The following is a 13,588-nucleotide window of genomic DNA, read 5'->3' on the forward strand; positions in this document are numbered from 1 at the left end:
CAGCTTCGGCCGCGGCCTGAGCGCCGGGCGCTGCGGGGCGGAGGCTCTCGGGCTGGGGCGACGTGGCCAGCCCAGTCCTGCCGAGGGGTGGGGCTGGCCCTGGGGCTCGCTGGCCCCGCGCCGCCGCGGAGAGAGCGCGCCCGGGCCACCCCAGCTGGAAGGCATCCCCGGAATGCGGCGGCTCAGCACCCGCCCCCTCGGGAATTCCCCGGGGGAGCCGCTGGGAGGGACTCGGCTCCCGGGTTGGGCCGGCCGAGCCTCGGGCTCTGAGCGGTGGGATTAGAGGCTCCAGCCCCGCCGAATTGCAGACGTGAGGTCGGGCACACCTGAGCGGCGGCGGGGCGGTCGTGGCCACATCCGGGGCGACGTGCCTGAGTCACCCCGTCCTGCCAGCGTCTGCCAGTCCAGCCAGTCCGCCCAGTCTCTCGCGTCCGAGACTCGCCTCCAGCCTCCCACCTCCGCCCGGGCCGCGCGAGCCTCGCGGGGGCGGGGGCGGGGCGCCAAGGGGCGGGGCTGTCTCTTAAAGGGCCCCGGGCCGCTGCCCTTAGGCCACTTCCTGGGGGCGGAGAGGACCTCAGCGGCTGCGGCGACACCCAGGGAAGGCGGCGCGGCCGGGTCCCGAAACTCCTGGCTGTTTCCATCAGAGCCCTCGGACACTCCCAGCCCGGGCTGAGCACGCATCGTCGCTCCCCGACGGATACAAGGGGGCTCCGCCATCCGCTCCCGTCAGTTCCGCCTCCATCTCCTGGGACCCGCGCCGGCAGCCAGGCCAGGCCTCTGAGTGGCCCCAGAGCCCTGGCTGGACTCGTCCACGGCGGCAGCGATCTGCCCGGGGTCTCGGAGGCCATCCCTTCAGAGTCGGCCCTGTGCTCGCCACCGTCACCTGCTGGTTGGATTCCGGAAACCCACTGTCTGAAGACCACAGAGGGGTGTCGCTGACCACCCCAAATCGGATACGTCCAGACCTCAAGCTCCCTTCCCCTCTCTGGCTGCCCTCTGCTCTTTTCATCTCTTCTCTCAACCTTTTGGGGATTTCTGTGTCCTGACAGCACCTCCCCATCCACCACCAAAGTAGCCGGGGTGAGCCCCAAACCTTACTGCGTGTGCTCCACCTGTGCCTCCAACCCAGCGAATCTGACAGCTTCGACCCAATTCTGCACACACCCAGGAAGTTCTGCCTTTTCTTTTCTTTCGGTGTCTCCTGTACTTCCCAAAATTTCTCCTCCTCCTGTGCCCTCTTCGCCCCCCTCCTTTGGGGGCCCCGTGACCCTGAATGTGGGGGGCACACTATATTCCACCACTTTGGAGACCCTGACCCGCTTCCCAGACTCTATGCTGGGGGCCATGTTTAGGGCCGGCACCCCCATGCCCCCCAACCTCAATTCCCAAGGAGGCGGCCACTACTTCATCGACCGGGATGGCAAGGCCTTCCGGCACATCCTCAATTTCCTGAGGCTGGGCCGCCTGGACCTGCCCCGTGGGTACGGAGAGACAGCGCTGCTCAGGGCAGAGGCTGACTTCTACCAGATCCGGCCCCTCCTGGACGCGCTGCGGGAACTGGAGGCCTCTCAGGGGACCCCTGCACCCACAGCTGCCCTGCTCCACGCAGATGTAGATGTCAGCCCCCGCCTGGTGCACTTCTCTGCTCGCCGGGGACCCCATCACTATGAGCTGAGCTCCGTCCAGGTGGACACCTTCCGAGCCAACCTCTTCTGCACCGACTCTGAGTGTCTAGGTGCTTTGCGGGCCCGATTTGGTGTGGCCAGTGGGGATAGGGCAGAGGGGAGCCCACATTTTCATCTGGAGTGGGCCCCCCGCCCCGTGGAACTCCCCGAGGTGGAGTATGGGAGACTGGGGCTGCAGCCGCTGTGGACTGGGGGGCCAGGAGAGCGGCGGGAGGTGGTGGGCACCCCAAGCTTCCTGGAGGAGGTGCTGCGGGTGGCTCTTGAGCACGGCTTCCGACTAGACTCTGTCTTCCCCGACCCCGAAGACCTGCTCAACTCCAGGTCTCTGCGCTTTGTCCGGCACTGAGGATGCTGTTCTCAGTTTGACTGTGGGGAGGAGAGAGAATGGGGTACTAGCACCCCTGAAGCCTCTTTCCAGCTCTGCTTCAGGAGCTATGAGAGTCGGGACTCTCCTGCACCTGACTGGAGCTCAGATGTGGGCAGGAATTCCCAAACCTGAGCCCACCAAGGACTCACAAGTGGTCCAGAAGGTCTCAACCTGTGCTGACCCTGGGAGGGGTAGGGAAGGTTCTCTCAGCTTGTTCTTGCCTAAGGCTGAGCACCTCCAGTCTCTCCTTGATTTGGAGCTCAGTGTTTAAGGGCTTGGAAAAGGGGGGAACATCTCTTTACCCAGACTAGACCTAGCAAACCCTGGAAGGATATTGAGGTCTGGGGAAAAGGGAGGACTTTGCATTTTCCCAATGCGGTCTCTTGGACCGTGGCTTCTCCTCCTGAAGCTGGGTGGCCTGGCCTGGCCTGACCAATGAGAGGCCAGAACACTCTGGAACATCGGAAGAGGAGTTCTTTGCTATGTTCCAAGCCATCTACTGAGGGAGGCAGAAAGGCCACAACCCACCCTAGGTTGATGTATGGGAGCTAGGACAGTCCCCATGGCAATGGGGCTGGAGCTCCCTCATCTGGAAGAATCCCATATTGATGGCAGGGCTGGCCAGGGGGAAGAGGGTAGTATCTGTGGGTCCTGGCCTTTCTTCATGTGTGCGTGCATATCAGCCCGTGTGGCTGACTGATGTATAGGTCCCTGGCATCCTGGTTCATATCTGTGTTGCTGACTACAGTGTCTGTGATGTCCGCATGTCCAGGCCTGTTTGGGGTTGCCTAGCGACTCTTCTGGCACAGGGTGTGTCTGTGGTATACCTGTGAGGTGGTTGACAATTAGTAGTTTAATCACAGGGTGTGTGTGTGTGTGTGTGTGTGTGTGTGTGTTTATGTGCACGCATGTATATACATCACCATGTAGCCAGGAGGGGCCTGTTGGGGTTTGAGTCACTGGGATCTTCCCGGTGAGAGGTAAGAGAAGTCACTGGGCTTAGCTGGGCCTCTGAGGCCTGTATGGAACTCTTGGTTGCTGAGGCAACCATGGGCCTGTTGCTAGGAGATAGCTGGGGAAGGCCCAAGGCTGCCCAGGGCAGAGAGAGGAGATGAAGAGTTTGGGACAGTGGGGGAGGAGATGGGAAGGGATGGGATTTCTGGGTCCCAGAGCGGGTGGGATACTCATGCACAGCTTCTTCACTGGGGGGGGGGGGGGGGGCACACATTAGCACACATTATTTCTCACTGGTCATGATTTACAAGAAGAAAAATAAAACTGCTTTTGGAACCACAAACTTGTGAAGGCTGTTGAGGGCCAGGTTGGGGGTGCTGTCCCCTCACAACAGAAGCCCTGCTTTCTCTGCCCATCACCTGCTGGAGATGCCTTCTGGACCCCAGTTCCTTGAGCCCCAGCTTTACCCCAGCTGAGGATGGGCAGTGCCATTGTTCATTGTTCTGGAACATTCTAGAACCTCCAGGCAAGGGCTGGAGCCAGGGCTGCAGAGCATTCCTCGGCTCAGCTGGGGCAGCGCCGCCCCATCCCCCAGTGGTCCTCATGTGGAGGCTGGCACTAGGCGGGGTTTTCCTGGCAGCCGCCCAGGCTTGTGTCTTCTGTCGCCTCCCAGCCCACGACTTGTCAGGCCGCCTGGCTCGGCTCTGCAGCCAGATGGAGGCCAGGCAGAAGGAATGTGGGGCCTCCCCGGACTTCTCGGCCTTTGCCTTAGGTAGGACCAGACATCCAGGGATGGGCCCAGCAAGCACTCACCCCCCTACCCCCAGAGGGTGGCATGTGACCTTCCAGCTGTGCCCTGCATCTGTGGCCCTTTCTTGACATGCTGGCCTTTCCCTCTGAGAGAGCTCCATATCCGGGAAAGTCAGGAGAGACCCCAGAACCTGGGCTGATGAGGGAATCGCTGGTCCTTGCCCATCTCCACAGATGAGGTGTCCATGAACAAAGTCACAGAGAAGACTCACAGAGTCCTGAGGGTCATGGGTGAGGTCAAGAGGAAAGAGTGACCTAGGGGCTTGGGAGGACACCAAGGAGAGGGAAGGGTGACAGGGGTTGGGGTGGGCAGGGAAGGGTGGAGGGGTAGAGACAGGAGGGCTGATCAGGGAGTGGGGCTGGGTGAAGAGAGGGGGAACTGGCCCCGTCGAGGCCCAGGGAAACGGAGCTGCTGTCTGCCTCCCCAGAGATCAAAGAGGCTGTCTCCTCGCTCCCTTCATATTGGAGTTGGCTTCGAAAGACCAAGCTCCCTGAGTACACCAGAGAAGGTACCGATGCGGGATGGGCCTCAAGGGGAGCCTAGGGTCTTAGCCAAAGGAATGTGTGGTGAGCAGCTCATCCATTCACACCCCCACCCCTTCCTTGTCTTTCATTTCAGCTCTCTGTCCCCCCACCTGCCGTGAGTAGGAAAGGAAAGGGGTAGCAAGGACCTGGGGCCTGCAGGGTGTCAGAGGAGGGCCTGGCAGCTGCAGGAGGAAGCTGGGTACCAGGCAGGGTGGAGGCCCAGCCTCCACTCCCCAGCGTTGCCTCTGCTGTCTCCTGCAGGGGGCAGCACCACGCTGTACAACTGCTCCACCTGCAAGGGGACGGAGGTGTCCTGCTGGCCCCGAAAGCGCTGCTTCCCAGGTCCTCACGCCCATCTTGGCCCCACCCCACCTTGCCCAGATCCCTGAGCCCTTGGGCTCCCCCCGTCGGTGCGTGTGGGTCCCAGAATCATTCACTGCCTCCTGGGTTCCCTGCAGGAAGTCAGGATCTTTGGGAAGCCAAGATTCTGCTACTCTCCATCTTCGGAGCTTTCCTGCTTCTGGGTGTTCTGAGCCTCCTGGTGGAGTGAGTTTTGGGATAAAGGCAGGAATCCTACCCCGCCCAGTGCCTTCCACCACCCATCCTCCCTCCCTCTGTCCCTCCCAGGCCCCTCCCGTAGGCTTCCCACCCTCGTCTTCCCTCAGGTCCCACCACCTCCAAGCAAAAAGTGGCTTGTGAAGACGCTGAAAACCTCCCAGCCTCCAGCTCTAAGGGGTATGCACTCACAACTTCCACATCCCTTGGAGGGGAACCAGCCAGCCCCTTAGTCCCAGCTCCAAAGACAGTCTCCAGACCCTAAAACCCAGACATCTCTGCTTCTGCTTGGTGAGATAATGAAAAACAAGAAAATCCCCAAAAACCCAGATCCCCCACAATCCCAGTGTCAGATGGCCTCCCGGGAACCCAGGCACCCACAGCTGGAAAGTTCCTCCCCTCCAGCCCTCAACCAATCACATGGCTGTCAACAATGCCAGGAAAATATCTACAGAAGGAAAGAATCCCCTACGCCACTCCCACCACACCCACACCCCCTTCTGCCTGTTCCGGGAAAGCGGGGGCATCTGCCCCAGAAGCTATTCCAGGCCCTCCTATGACTGATGGGGAATCCGGGAATGCATGTTCTGGAAAACTCACCCCACTAGAGTGAGATCACATCAGTGGGTTCGCGGGCATGCCCTCCCTCCATCGTGTTAACAGTTTGAAACCCTGGCCTCCCTCAGAGGCCTCCATCCTGCCAGGCCTAAGTAAAACTTGCTGTTCATGGCCTCTGCCCCTGCCTAGCCTCTGTCTGCAACTGGGGAGGGCAGAGGAAGGATGGGAGACTCTCAGAGTAGCACAGTGCTTCTCAGATGGGGGTGATTTTGCACCCCAGTAGACATTTTGCAACATCTGGAGTCGTTTTGGATTGTTTTAACTGGGGGGATGTGCTACTGGCCTCTGGTGGGTAGAGACTAGAGATGCTGCTAAACATCCCACAACACACAGGAAAGTCCCCACAGCAAAGAATTATCCCGTCCAAAATGTCAGTGTTTACCAGGAAAGGGAGATAGGAGAAAAAAAAAAAGAAGAAGAAGAAGAAGAAAAAAAAGAAGAAGAAGAAGAAAAAGAAGAAGAAGGAGGAGGAGGAGGAGGAGGAGGAGGAGGAGAAGGAGAGGACGAAGAAGAAGAAGAAAGAAAGAAAAGAAAGAAACAAAATGTCAGAGCGTGGTTGAGAAACCCTGGTGTTTTGTCCCCTGCCTATCAGGAATTTTTGGTTTGGGAATGGAACGTGGGACATGGAACATGAGAAGAGAGGCCTGTTGCCAACCACAAGGCACAGTCTGAGTGCCTAGGCCTGGCAGGGATTCCAGCCCTTACCTAGCCCAGGGGTTTTCAAACTGGGTACCTCGAGGCTCCAGGGTAAGCGTTCTCAGCCAGCTGCATATCAGAACCACCTGGGCAGCCTTAAAACTAGCTGTGCTTTGGCCCCAGCTCCAGAGATTCTGGAATAAGTGGTCCTATATGGGGCCTTGGTTACTGTAACCCACAGCCAGGGTTAGAATCATTGTTTGGGGTACCCAGAGAGGTCCTAAGGATGGGGAGAAGAACTCCTACCCCTTCCACGGTAGTACCTCTCTCTCTCTCTCTTTTTTTTTTTTTTTTTTTGGAGACGGAGTTTCGCTCTTGTTGCCCAGGCCGGAGTGCAATGGCGCGATCTTGGTTCACTGCCACCTCTACCTCCCGGGTTCAAACAATTCTCCTGCCTCAGCCTCCCAAGTAGCTGGGATTACAGGCACCCGCTACCACGCCCGGCTAATTTTTGTATTTTTAGTAGAGACGGGGTTTCACTATGTTGGCCAGGCTGGTGGCGAACTCCTGACCTCATGTGATCCACCCACCTCAGCCTCCTAAAGTGCTGGAATTAAGGTGTGAGCCACTGCACCAACCGTACCTCTCCCTTTTTTTTCAATATATATATTTTAAAAATTTAAAAATTATTATTATTATTATTTTGAGACAGTCTCATTCTGTTGCCCAGGCTGGAGTGCAGTGGCATGATCTCAGCTCACTGCAACCTCTGCCTCCTGGGTTCAAGTGATTCTCCTGCCTCAGCCTCCTGAGTAGCTGGGATTACAGGTGCCTGCCACCATGCCCGGCTAATTTTTGTATTTTAGTAGAGATGGGGTTTCCCTATGTTGGCCAGGTTGGTCTCAAACTCCTGACCTCAGGTGATCTGCCTGCCTCGGCCTCCCAAAGTGCTGGGATTACAGGCATGAGCCACCACACCCAGCCTATTTTTAAAATTAAAAAAATATATATATTTTAAGAGACAAGGTTTCACTATGTTGACCAGGCTGGTCTCAAACTCCTGGCCTCAAGCAGTCCTCTTGCCTCAGTCTTCTAAGTTGTTGGGATTACAGACATGAGCCACTGCATTCAGCCAAGTATCTCTCTTTTTGTTTTACACATTCAATTCCAATCCTTTCATATAACAGATGAAAAAAATGAGACCCAGAGATCATGTAAGATCATATAACTTGTCCAAGATCATACAACTCATTCATTCATTCATTTGACAAAGACTTAGTGAGTATCCACCCACCAAGAAGGGATGGGAAGCCACATTTCCTGCCTGCTCTGGACGGCAGTAGGTGCCCGTACCCTCCCCCGCTGTCCCCTCTTTCCAGGTTCAACATTTTGGAGCCATCCTTGTTTTCACAGTCAATATTCAGGAGGCCAACCAGTCCTGCCCATTTCTTTCTTCCTTCCTTCCTTCCTTCCTCCCTCCCTTTCTTTCTTTCTTCCTTCCTTTCTTTCTTTTTTTTTTTTTTTTTTTTTTTTGAGACAGAGTCTCGCTGCAATGCCCAAGCTGGAGTGCAATGGCCCGATCTCGGCTCACTTCAACCTCCACCTCCCAGGTTCAAGCAGTTCTCCTGCCTCAGCCTCCCAAGTAGCTGGGATTACAGGCAACGCCATCATGCCTGGCTAATTTTTTTAGTACTTTTAGTAGAGACGGGGTTTCACCATGTTGGCCAGGCTGGTCAGGAACTCCTGACCTCGAGTGATCCGCCCGCCTCGGCCTCCCAAAATGCTGAGCCACCATGCCCGGCCAGTCCTGCCTATTTTTCAAGGATCTCTATCCTGTCTGTCCCATCCTTCCATAGCCCCAGCCCACCCAGAACCCTCTCACAGTGGACCCCAGTCTCCCAGAGGTGCCACCAGACTGCCTGCTCTCCTGGAATGCACTTCACCCTCGGCGGCCGCGCTGGCCTCCCTAAAAACTCCACACTGCTCACAACCCCCAGCCCCACATCAAATAATGATTAAGAATTTGGGCTTTGGAGTTGGGCTGCCTGGTTTCAATCAAATCCTGGCTTTGTCTCTTACTGGACCGTGGGCAAGTTATTTAACCTCTCTGTGCCTGTGTTCTCTATTTTATTTATTTATTTATGTATTTATGTATTTATTTATTTATTTATTGAGATGGAGTTTCGCTCTGTCGCCCAGTCTGGAGTGCGGTGGCGCGATCTCCACTCACTGCAACCTCTGCCTCCCTAGTTAAAGCGATTCTCCTGCCTCAGCCTCCCGAGTAGCTGGGACTACAGGCTCCCAGCACCACGCCGGGCTAATTTTTTATATTTTTAGTAGAGACGGGTTTTCACCATGTTAGCCAGCATGGTCTCGAACTCTTGACCTCAGGCAATCCGCCCGCCTCGGCCTCCCAAAGTGCTGGGATTACAGGTGTGAGCCACCACACCTCGCCTCCTCATCTTTTAAATGCAGTAAATGTATTTTATTGACTCTATATAACATTTTTAATCTGTTTACATTTGAACATCTCTGAAGTCAGAGTGCATCTTAAACTGAAGGTATGCCATGGCTTAGTGGATAGTATTTTTTTCTTAGCAGTATATAACATAATGGTATATCAGCAGGGCGCGGTGGCTCACACCTGTAAAACCGGCACTTTGGGAGGCTGAGGCGGGTGGATTGCTTGAGGTCAGGAGTTCAAGACCAGCCTGAAAAACATGGTGAAACTCCATCTCTACTAAAAATACAAAAATTAGCCAGGCGTGGTAGCAGGTGCCTGTAATCCTAGCTACTCAGGAGGCTGAGGCAGAGGAATCACTTGAACCCGAGAGGCAGAGGTTGCAGTGAGCTGAGATCACGCCACTGTACTCCAGCCTGGGCAGTAGAGCAAGATTCCATTTCAAAAAAATAATAATAATAAATTTAAATATTAAAAAATAAAATAATAGTATATATTACAATTGATATATTACAATTCATGATAAATTCAGTGAAATGCAGTAGTAGTTACCTTATGGGATTGCTGTGAAGTCTAAATAAGCTAATATAAAATGCTTGAGGCCAAGCACAGTGGCTTACACCTGTAATCCCAGCATGTTGGGAGGCCGAGGCAGGAGGATCGCTTGAGCCCAGGGGTTTGAGACCAGCCTAGGCAACATAGTGAGACTCCCATCTCTACAAAAAAAAAATTTAAATTAGCTGGGTGTGTCAGCCGGGCGAGTGGCTCATGCCTGTAATCTCAGCACTTTGGGAGGCCAAGGCGGGTGGATCACGAAGTCGGGAGTTCAAGACCAGCCTGACCCACATGGTGAAACCCTGTCTCTACTAACAATACAAAAATTAACTGGGCATGGTGGCACATATCTGTAATCCCAGCTACTTGGGAGGCTGAGGCAGGAGAATTGCTTGAACCCAAGAGGCGGAGGTTGCAGCAAGCCGAGATCGCGCCACTGCACTCCGGCCTGGGGAATAGAGCAAGACTTCGTCTCAGAAAAAAAAAAAAAAAAAAAATTAGCTGGGTGTGATGGCGCATGCCTGTGGTCCCAGCTACTCAGGAGACTGAGGTGAGAAGATCGCTTGAACCCAGGAGGTCGAAGCTGAAGTGAGCTGAGATCACACCACTGCACTCCAGCTTGGGTGACAGAGTGAGACCCTGTCTTAAAAAAAAAAAGAAGAAAGAAACACAAACTCCACCAACCTCTCATGCCACATGCTCATGAAGAGCTTACTAGAGGAATTTATATCACAAGGGTTCAGAGAAGGGGCTGGGGTTGTCAAGGACACACCCTGGAGTCTGCCATGTGCCAAACACTGTGGAAACAAAGATAAAAAACCACTAGGTGGGTGGGCACGGTGGCTCATGCCTGTAATCCCAGACTTTGGGAGGCCAGGGTGGTTGGATCACCTGAGGTCGGGAGTTTGAGACCAGCCTGGCCAACATGGTGAAACCACATCTCTACTAAAAATACAAAAATTAGCCAGGTGTGGTGGCAGGTGCCTGTAATCCTAGCTACTCTGGAGGCTGAGGCAGTAGAATCTATTGAACCCAGGAGTAGGAGGTTGCAGTGAGCCAAGATTATGCCACTGCACTCCAGCCTGGGTGATGGAGCGAGACTCGGTCTCAAAAACAAACAAACAAACAAAAAACCTGTTAGCTGGTGGTTTAATAGGGCAGGGCATGGTTTGGAGGGAAGATGGATTGGTAAAGAAACACCACCACCTTGATGTGACACAGCTGAGGGATGTCTAGAGAAGGGACACCCCCAGGGGCTCAGAGAAGGATTCTCAGAAGAGGTTGTGCCTGAGCCAAAGGAGAAAGACATCCCAGGTATAAGGACAAGCCTGGGCAATGACAGATGAAAAAGCAGGAGGTGTTTGGGCAGCTACAGGTGATTCACTATGGCCGTGGGGGGTGCGTTGGGTGGGCAGTGCTGAGAGATAAAGCCACAGGGACATGTGGGGGCCAGATTCCAGGAAGTATTACACAGGTAGATCACTTGCTTACTGATGAGAAGTGGGCATGTGGGCATGGCAGGAAGAGAAGAAGGAAGAGAATGTCCAGGGTACAGTTGGTGCTGCCATGAAGCTCCAGAGAGGTCACAGAGAAGTGATGGGCTCAGGGAGGAAGGTGAGCTTGAACATACGGAATCTGAGATGCCCGGGCAGGGGCATTCAAGTGGAGATTCCAGGTAGGGCTACCTTTGAACAGCTCTGGCCTGAGGAGCAGATACAACAAGTGGGAGCTGCTGATGGAGAGCCTGGAATGTCAGGGTAAATAGAGGCCAGGCCGGGCGCGGTGGCTTACGTCCGTAATCCCAGCACTTTGGGAGGCTGAGGCGGGCGTATCACCAGGTCAGGAGATCAAGACCATCCTGGCTAACACAGTGAAACCCTGTCTCTACTACTAAAATACAAAAAATTAGCCGGGCGTGGTGGCACGTGCCTGCAGTCCCAGCTACTCAGGAGGCTGAGGTGGGGGAATCACTTGAACCCGGGAGGCGGAGGTTTCAGTGAGCTGAGATCACGCCACTGCACTCCAGCCTGAAGATAGAGCAAGACTTTGTCTCAAAAAAAAAAAAAAAAAGCCAGGTCTATAAACTGCAGGCAAGGAAGAGAGCTAGGGCATGTCTTTTTTCTTTTTTCTTTTTTTTTTTTTTTTTGAGACAGAGTCTCACTTTGTTGCCCAGGCTGGAGTGCAATGGCGTGATCTCAGCTTACTGCCACCTCTGCCCTCCGGGTTCAAGCGATTCTCCTGCCTCAGCCCCCCAAGTAGCAGGGACTGCAGGTGTGCACCACCATACCCGGCTAATTTTTATATTTGCAGCAGAGACAGAGTTGCACCATTTTGGCCAGGCTAGTCTCGAACTCCTGACCTCAGGTGATCCTCCCACCTTGGCCTCCCAAAGTGCTGGGATTACAGGTGTGAACCAGTGCGCCCGGCCAGGCATATATTTAAACAAGATATTATAACAGCTAATGCTGAGTGAGTGCCAGTATATGTGGGACACAGTCCCAAGCATTTTATTTATTTATTTATTTTTTGAGACAGGGCCTCACTCTGTAGCCCAGGCTGGAGTGCACTGGTGCAATCACAGCTCACTGCAGCCTTGGCCTCCCCGGTTCAAGCAATCCTCCTACCTTAGTCTCCCAAGTAGCTGGACTATGGGCACATGTCACCACGCCCAGCTATTTTGAAATTTTTTTGTAGAGACTGTCTCACTATGTTGCTCATTCTGGTCTTGAACTCCTGAGCTCAAGTGATCCGCCCACCTCAGCCTCCCAAAGTGTTGGGATTACAGGCGTGAGTCACGGCACCGGGCCTGTGTTTCTTTCTGTGCACATAAAGCCAGCCCACTGGAATATGGTCTACAGGGCTGGTATTTCTGAGCACCTCCCAAACAAGGGAGGCTGCTATGGGTGCAGAAACATTTTTAAATGGCCCCCAAATCCTCTCTGACCTGCCTTCCATGGAGAGGCAGATTCTATGGATCCTTCCCTTGAATCTGGGCTCTGTGTCTGGCTGACCAATGGAATGTGGGAGAAGTGACACTGCTCCACTTTCTGGGCCCACGCCTTAAGGAACTGGCACCTTCCACTCTCTGTCTCTTGGGGGACTCACTCTGGAACCTAGTCACCATCTCTGAGGAAGCCCAGACTTCAGGAAGAGTCCATATGAGGGGTCCCAGCCAAACGCCAGCATCTCCTGCCACACATATGAGTGATATTACAGCCCCCAGATGTCCAGTTACCCCCAGACTTTTATTTTTCCAAGACACCAGATATTGTAAAGCAGAGATTAACCCCACAGTGTCCTGCTGGAATTCCTGACTCAAGAAGTCCAGGGCAATGATCAAACAGTGTTTTTTGTTTGTTTGTTTTGTTTTTTTGAGACGGAGTCTCGCTCTGTCTCCCAGGCTGGAGTGCAGTGGCACAATCTTGGCTCACTGCAACCTCCGCCTCCCAGGTTCAAGCAATTCTCCTGCCTCAGCCTCCCGAGTAGCTGGGCCTACAGGTGCCTGCCACCACGACTGGCTACATTTTTTTGTATTTTTAGTAGAGATGGGGTTTCACCGGGTTAGCCAGGATGGTCTCGATCTCCTGACCTCGTGATCTGCCCACCTTGGCCTCCCAAAGTGCTGGGATTACAGGCTTGAGCCACCGCGCCCGGCCCAAACAGTGTTTTTTATGCCACTAGGTAGTATTTCTTCAAAACGGATAGCTGGTTCAGTGGGACAGAAAAAGGAGCCTAGGACATGGCACTAAATGTCTTGGGTTTATGACATGGCTGGCCGGGTCCATCCTAGCCATGTGCACGGGGGGATATTACTTCAGCAACCTAAGCCTCAGTCCTCCTGCCTGCAAAATGGAGTTAATGATAACTAATGTGTACGGAGACAGCGTGTCAGACAGTCTAAGCAGTTTTTTTTGGAGACAGAGTCTCGCTGTGTCACCCAGGCTGGAGTGCAGTGGTGTGATCTCGGCTTACTGTAACCTCTACCTCCCAGGTTCAAGCGATTCTTCTGCCTTAGCCCCCGAGTAGCTGGGATTATAGGTACCTGCCACCATGTCCGGCTAACTTTTGTATTTTTAGTAGAGACAGGGTTTCACCATGTTGGCCAGGCTGGTCTCGAACCCCTGACCCCAAGTGATCCTCCCGCCTTGGCCTCCAAGGTGCTGGGATTGCAGGCGTGAGCCTCCATGCCCGGCTTTCAGTGTCCTCTTGACATGGTGGCTGGCTTCCCCCAGAGGGAGTGATCCAAGAGAGCCAGACAGAAGCCATGCTGCCTTATACGGCTTGTCTCAGAAGTCACTCACCATCCCTTCTGGGGATCCCACTGGTTACACTGATGAGCCCCATTCATTGTGGGAAGGTACTATGGGAATCCCATTGATTACACTGATGAGCCCCATTGATTGTGGGAAGGGACTATACAAC

General features: G+C 54.2%; 2 protein-coding genes across 6 annotated transcripts; both read left to right on the forward strand.

Annotated features, from left to right (window-relative positions):
• Nucleotides 1-112: 112 nt before the first annotated feature.
• KCTD11 (potassium channel tetramerization domain containing 11) lies at nt 113-3,349 on the forward strand. The gene has a single exon (XM_004058471.5). It carries the CDS (start codon nt 1,333-1,335, stop codon nt 2,029-2,031), a length of 699 nt encoding a protein of 232 aa, XP_004058519.1. The 5' UTR covers nt 113-1,332; the 3' UTR covers nt 2,032-3,349.
• A 58-nt stretch (nt 3,350-3,407) lies between these two features.
• On the forward strand, nt 3,408-5,901 carry TMEM95 (transmembrane protein 95). Of its 5 annotated transcripts, XM_055367361.1 has the most exons (8): nt 3,409-3,778; nt 3,991-4,047; nt 4,245-4,325; nt 4,436-4,456; nt 4,603-4,683; nt 4,800-4,887; nt 5,007-5,076; nt 5,302-5,901. In XM_055367361.1, exons 1-7 carry the CDS (start codon nt 3,610-3,612, stop codon nt 5,038-5,040), a joined length of 531 nt encoding a protein of 176 aa, XP_055223336.1. In that variant the 5' UTR covers nt 3,409-3,609; the 3' UTR covers nt 5,041-5,076; nt 5,302-5,901. The 5 variants fall into 5 exon arrangements, with proteins under 5 accessions (XP_055223339.1, XP_055223336.1, XP_004058522.1 ...); XM_055367364.2 differs by having other exon boundaries at nt 3,408-3,778; nt 4,808-4,887; nt 5,007-5,622; XM_004058474.5 differs by having other exon boundaries at nt 5,007-5,628.
• Nucleotides 5,902-13,588: the final 7,687 nt, after the last annotated feature.

Source organism: Gorilla gorilla, chromosome 19 (assembly GCF_029281585.2).
Source record: "Gorilla gorilla gorilla isolate KB3781 chromosome 19, NHGRI_mGorGor1-v2.1_pri, whole genome shotgun sequence".
NCBI lineage: Eukaryota > Metazoa > Chordata > Mammalia > Primates > Hominidae > Gorilla > Gorilla gorilla.

Coding starts and splice junctions, on each gene's coding strand:
- KCTD11 (XM_004058471.5), top strand. CDS start 1,333: ATGCTGGGGGCCATGTTTAGGGCCGGCACCCCCATGCCCCCCAACCTC.
- TMEM95 (XM_055367364.2), top strand. CDS start 3,610: ATGTGGAGGCTGGCACTAGGCGGGGTTTTCCTGGCAGCCGCCCAGGCT. Junction 4,048..4,244: donor CAGAGTCCTGAGGGTCATGG/GTGAGGTCAAGA, acceptor CTGCCTCCCCAG/AGATCAAAGAGGCTGTCTCC. Junction 4,326..4,435: donor CCCTGAGTACACCAGAGAAG/GTACCGATGCGG, acceptor CTTTCATTTCAG/CTCTCTGTCCCCCCACCTGC.